Source organism: Clytia hemisphaerica, unplaced genomic scaffold (genome assembly GCF_902728285.1).
Source record: "Clytia hemisphaerica strain Z4C2 unplaced genomic scaffold, Clytia hemisphaerica genome assembly, whole genome shotgun sequence".
NCBI lineage: Eukaryota > Metazoa > Cnidaria > Hydrozoa > Leptothecata > Clytiidae > Clytia > Clytia hemisphaerica.
The window spans coordinates 1,580,376-1,593,552 of record NW_027103414.1 but is presented as its reverse complement, the minus strand read 5'-3'; the positions used below and the strand labels follow the sequence as shown (position 1 = coordinate 1,593,552).

General features: G+C 33.8%; 1 protein-coding gene across 1 annotated transcript; it reads right to left on the bottom strand.

Moving 5' to 3' along the window:
• Positions 1 to 514: 514 nt before the first annotated feature.
• Positions 515 to 3,548, bottom strand: LOC136797550 (guanine nucleotide-binding protein subunit beta-5-like). Its single transcript, XM_067054133.1, has one exon. The coding sequence runs from the start codon at positions 3,512 to 3,514 to the stop codon at positions 2,198 to 2,200; it is 1,317 nt and encodes a 438-aa protein (XP_066910234.1). The 5' UTR covers positions 3,515 to 3,548; the 3' UTR covers positions 515 to 2,197.
• Between the last annotated feature and the right edge of the window lie 9,629 nt (positions 3,549 to 13,177).

Below are 13,177 nucleotides of genomic sequence, written 5' to 3'. Positions count from 1 at the left end.
CTGCGCATGAAGGTATCCCTTCATAAGTAATAATTTGACACAAAGATAAAATCTGAGTGGTTATATTTTTCTGATATGGCAAAAATAATTCTTTGGGAATAGTGTGAAAAGGTGTAAATAAAGTTGCTCCATATTGAACTGTCTTTAAAATTGAAACATGGCATTTTGGATTAAGGATTCCCCTAGTAACGGCGAGTGAAGCGGGAAAAGCTCATTAACAGCAAAACATTTTAAGAAATGGACAGTAAAAGTGTTGAATAATGGGTCCGATATTGAAATTTACGATACATAGGGAGCGTACGGATATCACAAATCACGAGAGAGGATATTAAATGATTTAAAAGCATGTATCATTCATATTATTCTCTCATAAAATAAAGTTTCGTCACAAAATGTATGAATCAGCATGACTTTTTCTTAATAAATTGACACTTTGTTTGACAGCATATCATATCCTTTATGCTACTTTAAAAAAAATATTAGTTTTTTTTTTTGGAAATGAATATAATTGGAAACATGAATGTTTGACTGGTCATTTTTATTGTTGAATGCATTAAAAATTGAAATGCTGATTTGGCGTCTTTCTATCCACTGTATCTTTTAACACAATAGAAAAAAAAAATGCAAGCATGTAAAATATTTTAAAATGACTAATTAACAAAGCATGAAGAATTCTTCTTTTTAAAGCATTAATTGCTCGTCTAAATTGCACTTATTATTGTTGTTATTATAACTTAAGGGCCTACAAATCAATTTGATAGTATTGTTTCTTTAACCATACAGTAATGTTTACCTCGTTTTTTTTTAGTTTAAGAAATAAATCACTTTTTTCTACAGAGCTTCTTGCTCAAAAGGAAAGGAGAATTAATGATGTATACAGATTTAAAATTTGCACTTCTAAGTAAACTTGATGAGTAATATCAGTCAGGAGCATATCATATCTACGTTTAAAATTCGAAAACATGTCGAACTAAACGGTCTAAACAATTGATTATATTCATGATATGCACCACCGGAGAGTCTTGTGAAAGTTTTCAAAATTTTTCACCCAATATGTCACTTAAACAATAGAAAAAGTGACGTATTGGGTGGAAATTTTTTGAAAACTCTCAGAAGACTCTTCATTGTTGCATATCATTGAATAGACCAATCTAGGGCCTCTTATTTACTTCTAATAGACCCATTTTTTATGATAGATTAAGCTCAAAGATTTTGTTTCAAGACAAAAAAGATCTTTTTTTTTGTGATTTCCCAGGGATTTCGTTATTATTTTTTGGAGATTCCAAGTTAAATAATTATTGAAAGTCCACAACAGGGACAATTACTCTTGATGTGAAATTTTTCCATGGCCTGTGTATTGGCCTAAAAAACTGTTGACATGATGGCTTTAGCTTTGTTACTCTTTTACTATTATTACAAAAATTAAAACATTTTAAATAAAGTTTTCTATCATACTAAAAAAAACAAAAAAAATGAGACAATGATAATGTTACTTTTTCTTTAAAACTAAAAAATGTATGCATATCTTATCAAAAAATATTAGACTGCAAAGTTTGGTGAGGCATAGTATGTAGTTACTTTTGCAGCCTGTAGAAATTGAGGCGTGTGGTAGCACAGGCACATTTTCCAAACAGTAATATTTTTGGGGAAATTCCGACCACACGTCTGTATTTTTCAAATGACAAAGCCTGCATTTGTTCCTTAAAAGAAGTAAGAGATATAAAAACACTACCATAACAGCAAATATAAGTAAACAAAAATGTAAGACCAGTCATAACAAAAATTGATAATCAGGTTACTCCCATAAATGCTCTTGTTCAACATGTTTTTCACAGTATTAAAACTGCGAAAAAATAATTTTGCTGGAATTGGCAGGTGCAAAAATTAGTAGATAAATAGCTTAATTGCACGTTTTCTATTCTAAAAATAAACCTTTAAGATAACACAAGAGTCCAATTAATATCATACTTGAGTTAAAATTTATAAAGTGTTTGAAAAATCACTACAATCACTGCTAATGATAACATACAAGACTTCAAAATAGCATACAAAACGCAGCAGACAATTTCATATATTAATATTATTCATCTATTAAAATTGCATGCACTCCATCCAAAAAAATAGAACGATGATGTAATTGAGTTAAGTGTACACAGCCTTATAAAACTACAAAGAAAAGAAAAAACAGCACCAAAAATCAAGACCATAATTTGACAGATTGATCCCAGCTACCAGTTGCAAGATAAGAACCATCTGATGAAAGTTTCAAAACATTGACTTTGTTTTCATGTGAGTACATACATCCACAATGGGACCCTTTTAATGTGTCCCATACATGGAACGAATGGTCACCATACCCCACAAATAATAATCGTCCATTCAGTGAAAAGTCTAACGAGCATGCCGGAAAAAGGATACTGTTTCTTTTGAATAAAGCTAACCTGGCGTTCATTCGTAAATCAAATAATTGACATGTCATATCATCAGAAACAGATGCTACAGCATCACCACTTGGAAAAAAACGAACTTGATTGACTTCATCAGTATGGCTGTAAAAAGACTGGACACAGTTACCAGTCCGCATGTCCCAAACACCAACTTGATGATCTGCTGATCCAGTCGCAAAACAGTGTCCTGATGATTTCTGAAAATCAAGGCTGGTCACATCTGCAGAATGTCCTTTAAAATCACGGATCAAATGTGAAGATTCAACATCCCATAAACCACTTGTTTTATCACTACTTGCAGTTAGAATCTGATGATCTGAACTTGTAAACATACATGATAACACGTAACTTTGATGCTGTGCTACATGTTGAGTTTCAACAGTTAATTGTTTTCCTCTTGGGATTTTGTAAACATCGCATTTACTGTCAAGCCCTCCAGCGGCTATAAGACTTTGAGAGGGTGAAAAAGCAGCGCTAAATACCCAAGTACAGGGTGTCTGCACAGCATATATTCGATCCTTATTTACTACATCCCATATACACAAATGTCCACTTTGAAGGCTTGTCACAATAAGTTTTGAATCAAGTGACCAGTCTAGAGATAAAACTTTGGATTCTTCTTCCAAAACTTTCTTGTTTTTCAATAAAATTTGTGGTACCTCAGCTACATCTTCAGTTAAGGTGTTAATATCAAAAGCAAATGAACTAGAATGAGAATTACTTAATCTCTCAATACTCGAATTATCAACTTTTAAACTATTTGTTGACAAAAGATTGCATGAAGGATTTATTGCTTTCTCTGACAAGGTTGACGTTGAACGATTGGTTAGAGATGGTTTTGGTGTTGTTGGCGGAGGTACTTTCCCATTTAGAGAAATTGCGCTGACACCTTTTTCCAATAATGTATTATTGGCTGTCCCATTGTGGCCCTGTTTCTTGGAAACACTTTGGGACTTGATGCGTGCCAGCGGAGAATTATCCAGCTTTAATAATGGTATTTTATCTGCATCACCACTTATCACATCACTGTTATTAGTGTTATCTGATAATTTGACAACTGAAGCCATAAAGCCATATAATAAATTTTTATTTACTTTTTTTGCTGTAAGAAAGGATAAAACAAAAGATTAGGTATCCATCATCAAGCAACCAAGTAAATATTGCAAAAGACACAATGTCAACAATCAAGAAATTAACAAAAAAACTTATGTTTATTCAATATAGTTTTGATCTAAACAAAATTTCTAAGATACATTCTGGTTGGTATAGTATCTCAGTCAACACCATTTGACAGGACCTTTTTCTCTAAATATGCATAGGATGAAGTATTTGTAAAATATTAAGTAACTTAACACCAAAGATGTTAAAATTCAATGCAACAACACTTCTTGCTAATAATGTCTAAGAAAACGAAGTGTGAACTGAAAGTGAAACTAAGTTTTCAAAGTAGTAGGTGTGTGTGTGTTCTTTTAAGCTTGGGGTAACTAACAAAACCTTTTCAAAAAAAGGAAGATTTTTTCTAACAAACTTGTAGGAATATTAAGTTGACTGTTTTCCTTTTTTTCTTTCAAGCTTGCTTTATTTAAGGGATAATAGAAGAATATAAGTCTTCAATAAAAAGTAATAAGTAATTTAAAATACACCATGGAAAGTACAAGGAAAAAAGGAAAAAGGAAAAATATAAATTTATGTACTTAAACAAGTTCCCTTTATTCTGAGATGAAAGGTTAAAAATTCAGTGATTGAAGCATAAATAAGATTTTTTCCTCACTATTAAACTTTCCTGTATTTACTTTGGAGTGTAAACATTTTCTACATATTATGCTTGATAAATCAGTTAAAGTTTCCAGTGCTTTGTTTTCTAATTAACAGCAATCAAATATGCTTTCAATCTAAAATAAGAATGAAAACTTTTCACAGTATTAAACTAACCATTAAACCTTGCATCATATTTTCACAGCCAGACTTGGAAATTATTTTATAAAAATAGGCGTAAAAGATATTCTTTTTAATGTTCTCAAAATGTTTTTTGAATAATTCTATCATAAGACTATTACAAAAAACTGGCAGTCCAAACTTTTTCAAGCATTCCTTAGTAATAATAAGTTATAATATACATTCAGCAGCTTTCAGGGCTCCAAGTCATTAATTCGACAAACTACATACTGAAATAAGAAATAAGTTACCCCTCCTGATTTGATGTTGTAGGCAGTAAATTCTAAGTAAATTTGCATTATCACTACATCACAGGTCAAATCATGAGATATCATTCAACAATAAGTTGATTTCAATCATTGAATTATGAACCCTTTAAAAATAGCTTCTTTTCCAGGGGGGGGGGGTCAGTGTACTAGAGAAGGCGGCATGTATGTGTACTACAAGGTATTTTTCAAAACTTGACACCCACCCACCCCTGAAGTACACTATACTACATGGAAAAATCCCAAAACCACCCCACACCCCCTATTTACTACCAGGTAGTACCTGTAAATAAAAAAAAAAAAACCACCCCATACCCCCATTTACTACCGGGTACTACCTGGAAAAAATCAAAGAGAAACCGGGTAAACATTTTTTCCAAAAATCAGGAAATCGGGGAAACTTTTTTCGGAAAATCGGCAAATCGGGAAAACTTTTTTCCAAAAATCGGAAAAACAGGAAAATTCTTTTAAAAAATCCAAAATGCGTGAGAAATCAAACGTTTCAAAAATTGCGTGAGACCATGTGGAAATGCTTGAGTCTCACACTCAATGCCTGAGAATTGGAACCTTTGATGTTCCAATGTTTGAATTAGAATGTTCGAATGTTTACATTGACTCTAAACCTTCATTTTAGTGGGATCTGGTAGGATTTCAATTAATTCAAAAAAGTTTGGAAGAATGATCTTGGACAAACTTGGCTTGATCAATTTATAATAGAACAACTTTACATTTCTATTTTAGCAAATAATTTCTGAGCCTTTTTGTTTCCACTACACCTCTATTTTGGTACACAGGTAGTAAATATCAGAATCGATGTTGGACCCAACACCTCTATTTTGGTACACAAGCAGTAAAAATCAAAATCCATTTTGGACCCAACACCTCTATTTTGGTATACACAGGTAGTAAAAATCAGAATCGATGTTGGACCCAACACCCCTATTTTGGTACACAGGTAGTAAAAATCAAAATCAATTTTGGACCCAACACCCCAATTATAGTACACAGGTAGTACATGACAAATTTTTTTCTCAAACACCCACCCACCCCAGGATACATGCCACCTTCTGGTACACTGACCTCCCCTGTCTGTTCAATAAAATACTAATTTACCAGGTTCTGGTTCAAAACGATAAAAGCCTAGTTTGAATTATCATTATCTACAAAACTGGTAAACATTTCAATCATGAGATACATTTCAGGAATTATTATCCAATGTAGGAGAAAATTATATAAATATTTTAGGGTGATTTCCCTAAAGATGAAAAAGGGAATTTCCCCAAAAAACAAAATGCATAATTTAAGGCGAATAAAATCACTTCACAGCCACGTTTTAGAGAACCATGTCAGTCTTTCAAACTTTCTCTTTCTTTCTCAAAGATGATTATGTACACATAAAGGGCTTTGGAAACTCTTGTAACAGATATTGATGATTTTGTAAAGATTGGAACATTTTGCCTCTTGGTGATACCCCTGGATACCCAAGAAAATCAAGAATCATGTTGTCGAATTTCTAACATTTAGAATATCATGATGAATCCATTTGCAAAAAAGAGAACTTTTTGCTGCCCTCTTTAAAGTTGCTAAAACTAAATCCAGTGAAACTTGCTTAAAAATGGAACTTTACTAAGGGTACATGGAAAAAACAAAAATAGAACTTAAATAGGTAAAGTAAACAAAAGCTTGTAGCAAACTTAGTGATGTAAATAAATGCTTAGCTATTGAAAAAATTTTAGGCAAACTCACAGAATTCATCTTCTGAATGTTCCGAATAAGAATCTTTGCAAGGTTTCAAAAACGATAGGAGCGGTGACAGTATTGTCTGGTCAAATGCAATCAAGATGAATCGAACATCATTTTAATATTCATGAGATGTAATTGAGAGTCAATCGAACCAATTGATGTGATTCGAACACAATAGAATATTACCCAGAAATTGCAATTGTTCAAGCACATTCAATTATGTTTGATTGGTTTGATTACAATTTACATTAAAAGTTGTTCAATTGGCCACATCGTTCTCTTAGTTTTATCAACTGGCTTTCTTCATAATTTCCATAAAGTGTTCCAAGACTAATTTCGGAAAGAGCTCATTCTGTCTTAGCTAATCAAATAGAAACTTTTTATATTCCAGAATCATGACAAATTTCATCTATAAAGTCTTTTTGTTTTTAGCTATATATGGTAAGATCAGAGATCTGACCAAGGAAAGCAAGTGTTGAAAAAACTAAATGAAATAAAAACGAAGCTTAAAAAGCGACTAATATCTTTAAAATTTTTCTATTTTTTTGAATTTTTTAAAATACTGTATATAAATCAAACCAATCAAATATTCTGTCAAGAACATGTCTACAGAAAAAATATAAAGCCAGGGCTAAAATAAAAAATGTCCTGATTCTGGAAATCAAGCTAGGTGAACTTTTTTTTGAGTCACCTGGTCGCAAAAAAATTTTGCTGAACAGAATAATTTAGACAAAAAGTAAGCTCAAAAAAGCAAAATGTTTTCTCAAGAAAACACAAAAGTTTAGCGACATAGTAAATATTATACAGCAAAGACAAATGAAAGTTTTTAAATTTTTGATTTGCATAACATATAAATTGTGACTCCCCAAGCGATTTGGAGTACACAAAAGACCGATCGGCCCAAAGCTGGTAAAAGCCCGGCCTTAAAGCGGCCGAAATATAATTTTTAGCGGCCCATCATTTGTGATGATCGGCCTCCAAGCGGGCGAGAGAATTTTTCAAAGGTCCACTTGATACCGCTCTTTTAGCTGCCCTTTTTTGAGCAGGAGACTTCCAAGCGGCATCTGGAGCGGTCGAAAGTCCGGTCTAAAAAAGTCCGGTTCTAAAAAACTACTCAATCCTCAAAATTTTTTTCAAAAATAGAATTGAGGAGACATCAATAAAGTTTAGCATTTTATAAATTCTTTTCGATATGAACCTGATATATGATTAAAATATGTTAAAAAGGTGTATCGATAATAAAATTATCGATAGCTTGATTTATTTTATTGATAACTGCAGATTCTTCATCGATAGGCTGGCTTGTATCGATAAGGAAATTCAATGAAATCTATCGTTGGAAAGTCTTTCTGGATAAAGTTTTATTGTTAAAAAATACGATCGATAAATTCTATCGCTAAAAATGAGACAATAAGGCTTTTTCAATAAAACTAGTCCAAAGACGTTTGTAAAAGTTATAAAGAAAGCGAGTTGATAAAACTAAGCATTTACTTGTGAAAATTACAAAGAAATCAATTTGATGAAACTAAGCATGCGAGATGCTTGTGAAAGAAAAGTAGAAAACGTGTTGACATTTGTTGACTATTCTTCTTAAAACTTACAAAGAAAAACAAGTTGATAAAAGTGTGCATTAACTTTAGTGTAATTTATGAACAAAACAACAATGCTTTAGAGAAGCTCTATGATGTTACAAACGGCTCGGCTAAACTAAAGTTGTGGCTAAGAAACAGGGGTTTTCTGCTTTTTAAAAACTCAAACTCAACTCATGCAACCTACTATGCCTTTAGACATTTTTGTTTGTTAAAATTCGGACATTCAAAAACACTACAATGACTTCTAAGTTGTACCGATAAAGTCTCATCGCTAATTTTCTATCACAAAATTGCGGCCATCAAGACAAAGCGGACCGGGCATTTGACCGTTCTAGGGCCCCTTTAGCGGGCTTGAAGCCTCTTCCCTATGCCCGCTTTTCATGATCGGCCATGCATCGGCCCCTTTTGATATTTGAATGGCCTTAGTGGTAAAAAGACCGGTCCATTAGGTGCCAAAGAGGAACAATAGTTAGACCGATCGGACTTTTGTGTACTCCAAATCGCTTGGTCACAATTGTGACATCAATTTAAATATCAACAAGTTCTACATTTTTTTTTCATTCGTTGTTTGTTCTAACAATACTTTTGTTCCTTGTATCCTTTTTTTAATTTTTTTATAATAATAATCTTTTTTTAGATAATCTAAAGCTTTATGTCACTAAATAGTACAAAATTCGGCTCATTTGAGGGTTTGAGCCTTAGAAACCTAATCATAGTTCAAACTTTCTTAAGGGGGGGATGACACCTTCCGAAAAATGAAGAAGAAGGGGGGAGGGGATTTTGTCAAAAATCCTTAAGGGGATAGGCATCTTTAAAGGTTAGGGGGGGGGTGTCAAGAAGGGAAAGGGGTCAGACCCCTTTCTACACTATGACTTTATTATCTGACTTTCCATGGCCTAGTGCGGCCGCCCACGCTAATCCTCTAAAGGGAGTGAGCTAATTTAAATCTTATAAAACACTATCAGTGAAGGTGGAACTTCCATATTCCTTGGTTAGAAAAAGCTATACCTGTTTTCTTTTCTCTTTACAGAATCAACAAGCCATCAACATCAACAAATTCCACACATTTCCTCATCAGAAACTTTTAAATTATCTGCCATTATGACTTTCTCAAAGCCGTTCCGAAATTAACCAATATGTATATGTATCAGAATATGGGAGTTCTTTTCCCAGATTTGCAAAATAGCTAAGTCAGCAAAAAAACTTTCCTTAGGGATTTGAGGAAAAACAAAACTGCCATCATTTGCTTTTCATTTAGCAATATACTTAAATTTGCCATTTTAACGGATACAGTACTTTAATGAATAAGTTATAATATTCAATAATACTATCTGTATCTCTCATAAAATAAATATAAAATGAGTTTATCATTTGCAACACCCCTGTATTTGGATCATTCTATTGTGGGTACAAAATAAGGCGGAAACGAAGTAGTACCCTAGGCGCAAGATTTCTGCCTTATCTTTATACGCCCATGCAAGAACGCTTTTTTTCTCATGCGTTCAAGGGGAAAAGGAAAATGATCGATATTCTTCGAAGGAACAACGTCAGAAAAAACCCATCTAACAAAAGATGTATTTTTTGGTTGAGAATTGATCCTGTGGAGATGAAAAAATTTCTGTAATGCGTTTGTTTCAGAACACTGAAAACCTCTAATTTCGATCTTCCTTAAAGGTAAAGATTTTACAAGATTTGGGTTAGTGAGCTGGTAAAATTGTAATCCTGAAATATTAGATTAGTTCCACCTACACTGATTATTGTAATCGAACTAATCGTACATAATCGAATCTCAATCAAGCGAAGTACCTGAGATTCAATTGCAATCAACAATTAAATCGCAATTGTTGATTGATTGTGTTCGATTACATTTGATGTGTTCGATTATAATTTTTGTTTGAACTTATTCGATTGACACTGTCTGGTTCTTTGGACTAGGGTCATTCTTTTGAAAAAACAGCTTATGTAAGCAAAAAATATGCTCATGACAGGACAAATAGAAGGAATCCACATGCAGTCTGATTATATTGTTGCAACATTAAAAGCAAAGGTTCCAACAACATTTAGATTCTTAATATGACGCGACCCAGGACACTGCAATATATTGTATGGTGATGGTCCAACCGGCAGGGGTGAATTTAAATGTCTGGTGGGATGATTTTGGGGGTTAATAGATGTATACAATAATTGTTAGTTTGCGCCAGGGTTGCTGACATGACACTTAAAGGTTTTGTTTTTAAACAAGAGTGATATAGTTTGCTTCATCATCAATTTTAATTCGCAAGCTTTTTCAGATTGGATTGACACAGATGTGGAGCAAGATTGGACAGAAGAGGGAAAAAAACATTTTTGCCTATATCAGCATAATATAACAATAGCAAGACAATGTCCTGATATGAAATATACGTGTCAGATATGAAATGGAAACACTTATGTAAAAACAAAACCTTTAATATAAGGACCCTCCTGGCGCTCCGGAAACTTCCAGAGTTTTTCGGAGCAGCTAAAAAACACTATTTTCTCTACGGAAAGTTCCGAAGCTCTTCCGGTGCTTCCGGAGCAAGTGATTTTTATCACATTCTAAAAAACTGTTTAAAAATGGTTACAAAAAATGAAATTGAGTTTGTCACATTAGCTATATATTCAAAAGCATCACTGGATGAAATACCGAAATTATCATGATTTGGTTGATCTTTTTAAAATACGTGTGTGCGCAGTTAGCGGAAGTGCACCAAAACGTTCCTGAGTTCCAGTGCAGACCAATCGGAAAAAAAACCAGCACTTTTTGCTCCGGCCGTTTCCAGAGGCGCCGGGAGGGTCCTTTAATATAATGATTTTAATAGTCTTAGGAAAAGGCTAAATAGCTAAATCAAATAGATAAAGAGATATATACAAGAAAAGCAGATGAAGCTGTCTTGCGCTACATGTCTTTATTTCTACAAAAGCAGCATCACGATGTCTATTTTAAGCATATGCAGGCTCAGTTTTTGGTACCACCTAACAGTCTAAACTTAAACTCCTATATCAGGAATAGAAACTCGGCTAGTCTTACCTCTTTTATCTTTTCCTTTACAACAATACAATGCTGACAAGTTGACACAACACATGTGTACATGTACATTGACAAGTACCATGAGTGGTCCTAAATCCGACAGCCGTGCCTAAATCCGACCCCCGAAATAACTGTTATAAATAAAAATGAGTGTGATTATTTGCGTGCCTTGCATGTCCTCGTGGGTCTCGTGGGTTACCTGGCTTGTGCCCTCGTGGGTTACGTCTCGTGCCTATCTTGTGGGTCCAAAAAAATTTACGTGGGTATCTCTTGGGACCAAAAAAAAATTATGTGGGTATCTCGTGGGTCCGAAAAATTTATGTGTGATTTTCGTGGGTCCAAAAAATTGCGCCAAGACTCTATGTATAGACTCGGTATAGACTCACGCTGAACAAAAACCTTATGAGTTCTTTTAAAGTACTTTAGAGTTTGTAAGACTTTTCAATAGAGACTGTTTTCCTACAACAGTGTGTACAATTGTAACGTATATCTTTTATTACAAGAGATGTAAATTTCATTGGTAAGAAAATATTATTGATTGTATAATTGACTTTATGTAAAAATCGACTATGACAAGCCCACTCATTCAATTATTGTTTGTTGAGATTTTTCTTTTTTTAAGAGTCTACAGTAGACTCCCGGTTATTCCAAGGGGGATAAGAATTTACATTGAATAACCGGGAGTTCGAATAACTAAAAAATTCATTCTCTGGATCAAAGGAGAATATTGAACTTTTGAAGAAATTACTTGAAGAGTGTAAATAACCATGAATATTGAAATCAATATGTTCTCACTCCAACGATCTCCCAAATACATACAGAATAGAGCAGTTGACAGTACTGCCTAAACAATGGCTCTATTGTTTAAGAAAAATAGAAGGCTAAGCATTGTACCAGCCTGAGGGGTAGACACTTGCTTATAAAAAAGTATAAAAAACATGTCGACATGTCCAGACGATCTCAATCGAACGGAATCGACGATCGAACCAATCGAACGAAATCGAACGCAATCGACCGATTGAAATTCGATTGTTGAACGCAATCGAATCTCAATCAAACGTCAAAATTCTGGGTAATATTCGATTGGTTCGACTGTTGTTCGACTGGTTCGATCGTTGATTCCCCGTTCGATTGAGATCGTCTGGCTTTATTCTTGCAGCTTCCCAACATCCAAACTCTCAAACATCACAAGCCGATGCGAATGAAATTACTTTCGATTTCCCATAGAAATTATGCGATGAACAATCTGGGGGTCAATGAATCGACGATCGAACGCAATTGAACGCAATCGAACGCAATCGAAAATCAATCGAATCTGAAAATTGCGGTAATATTCGATTGAGATTCGATTGGGTTCGACAATCGAATTTCAATCGGTCGATTGCGTTCGATTTGGTTCGACTGGTTCGATCGTCGATTCCTTTCGATTGAGATCGTCTGGACATGTACAGTAGTCTATCTACCAATTTTTAGGTTTTAACATTTAAATTTTGGAAGAGAGACAATGATTTGATAAAAGTTGTACAAGCCAAGTTATAACGCTGTAAAAAAGAAATTACAATCGTACTATATATATCACACATACCATAAAACAAATTGCAAAAATTTTGGCTGCTTGAATAATTTCAAAACTTGAAGATTCTTTCGATTTTTCTACTGGCGCTCGTCCCTCTCAGTCCCTCCTTTCCTTTCCCCTCTTGTTTGGCCGCCATTATGAGCACTAAATCTAATTTATAGTCTGCACAAAGCCTTTATCTTCGTTGAACGGTCTTCGCAATTATGCTAAGAAACGCATTCTTATGAATAAAAACTACATTTGTAATATTTTGTTCTTCGTTTGTTTTTTCAATCATTTCTCAAAAATGTTACCCTGGAATCCCTTTGTGATGTAAAGTGTTTGAATAATAAATCATAATTTTTATTCAAATTAGTAATATCCGTTAAAAAATTGCAGATACATTCGGGATACATTCTAATTTATTGGATTTTCTTCCTCCATCACAGTCTGTAATTTTTAACAGACTCTCAAATAAACTCATATTTTCACTTGCCGATCAAATGATCCATGTTGCACAGCAATGCCGTTTTGTAATTCACCAAAATTTATTATTGCCATTAATTTCAAGTTGGGAAGCCAACCCGGTA

Coding starts and splice junctions, on each gene's coding strand:
- LOC136797550 (XM_067054133.1), bottom strand. CDS start 3,514: ATGGCTTCAGTTGTCAAATTATCAGATAACACTAATAACAGTGATGTG.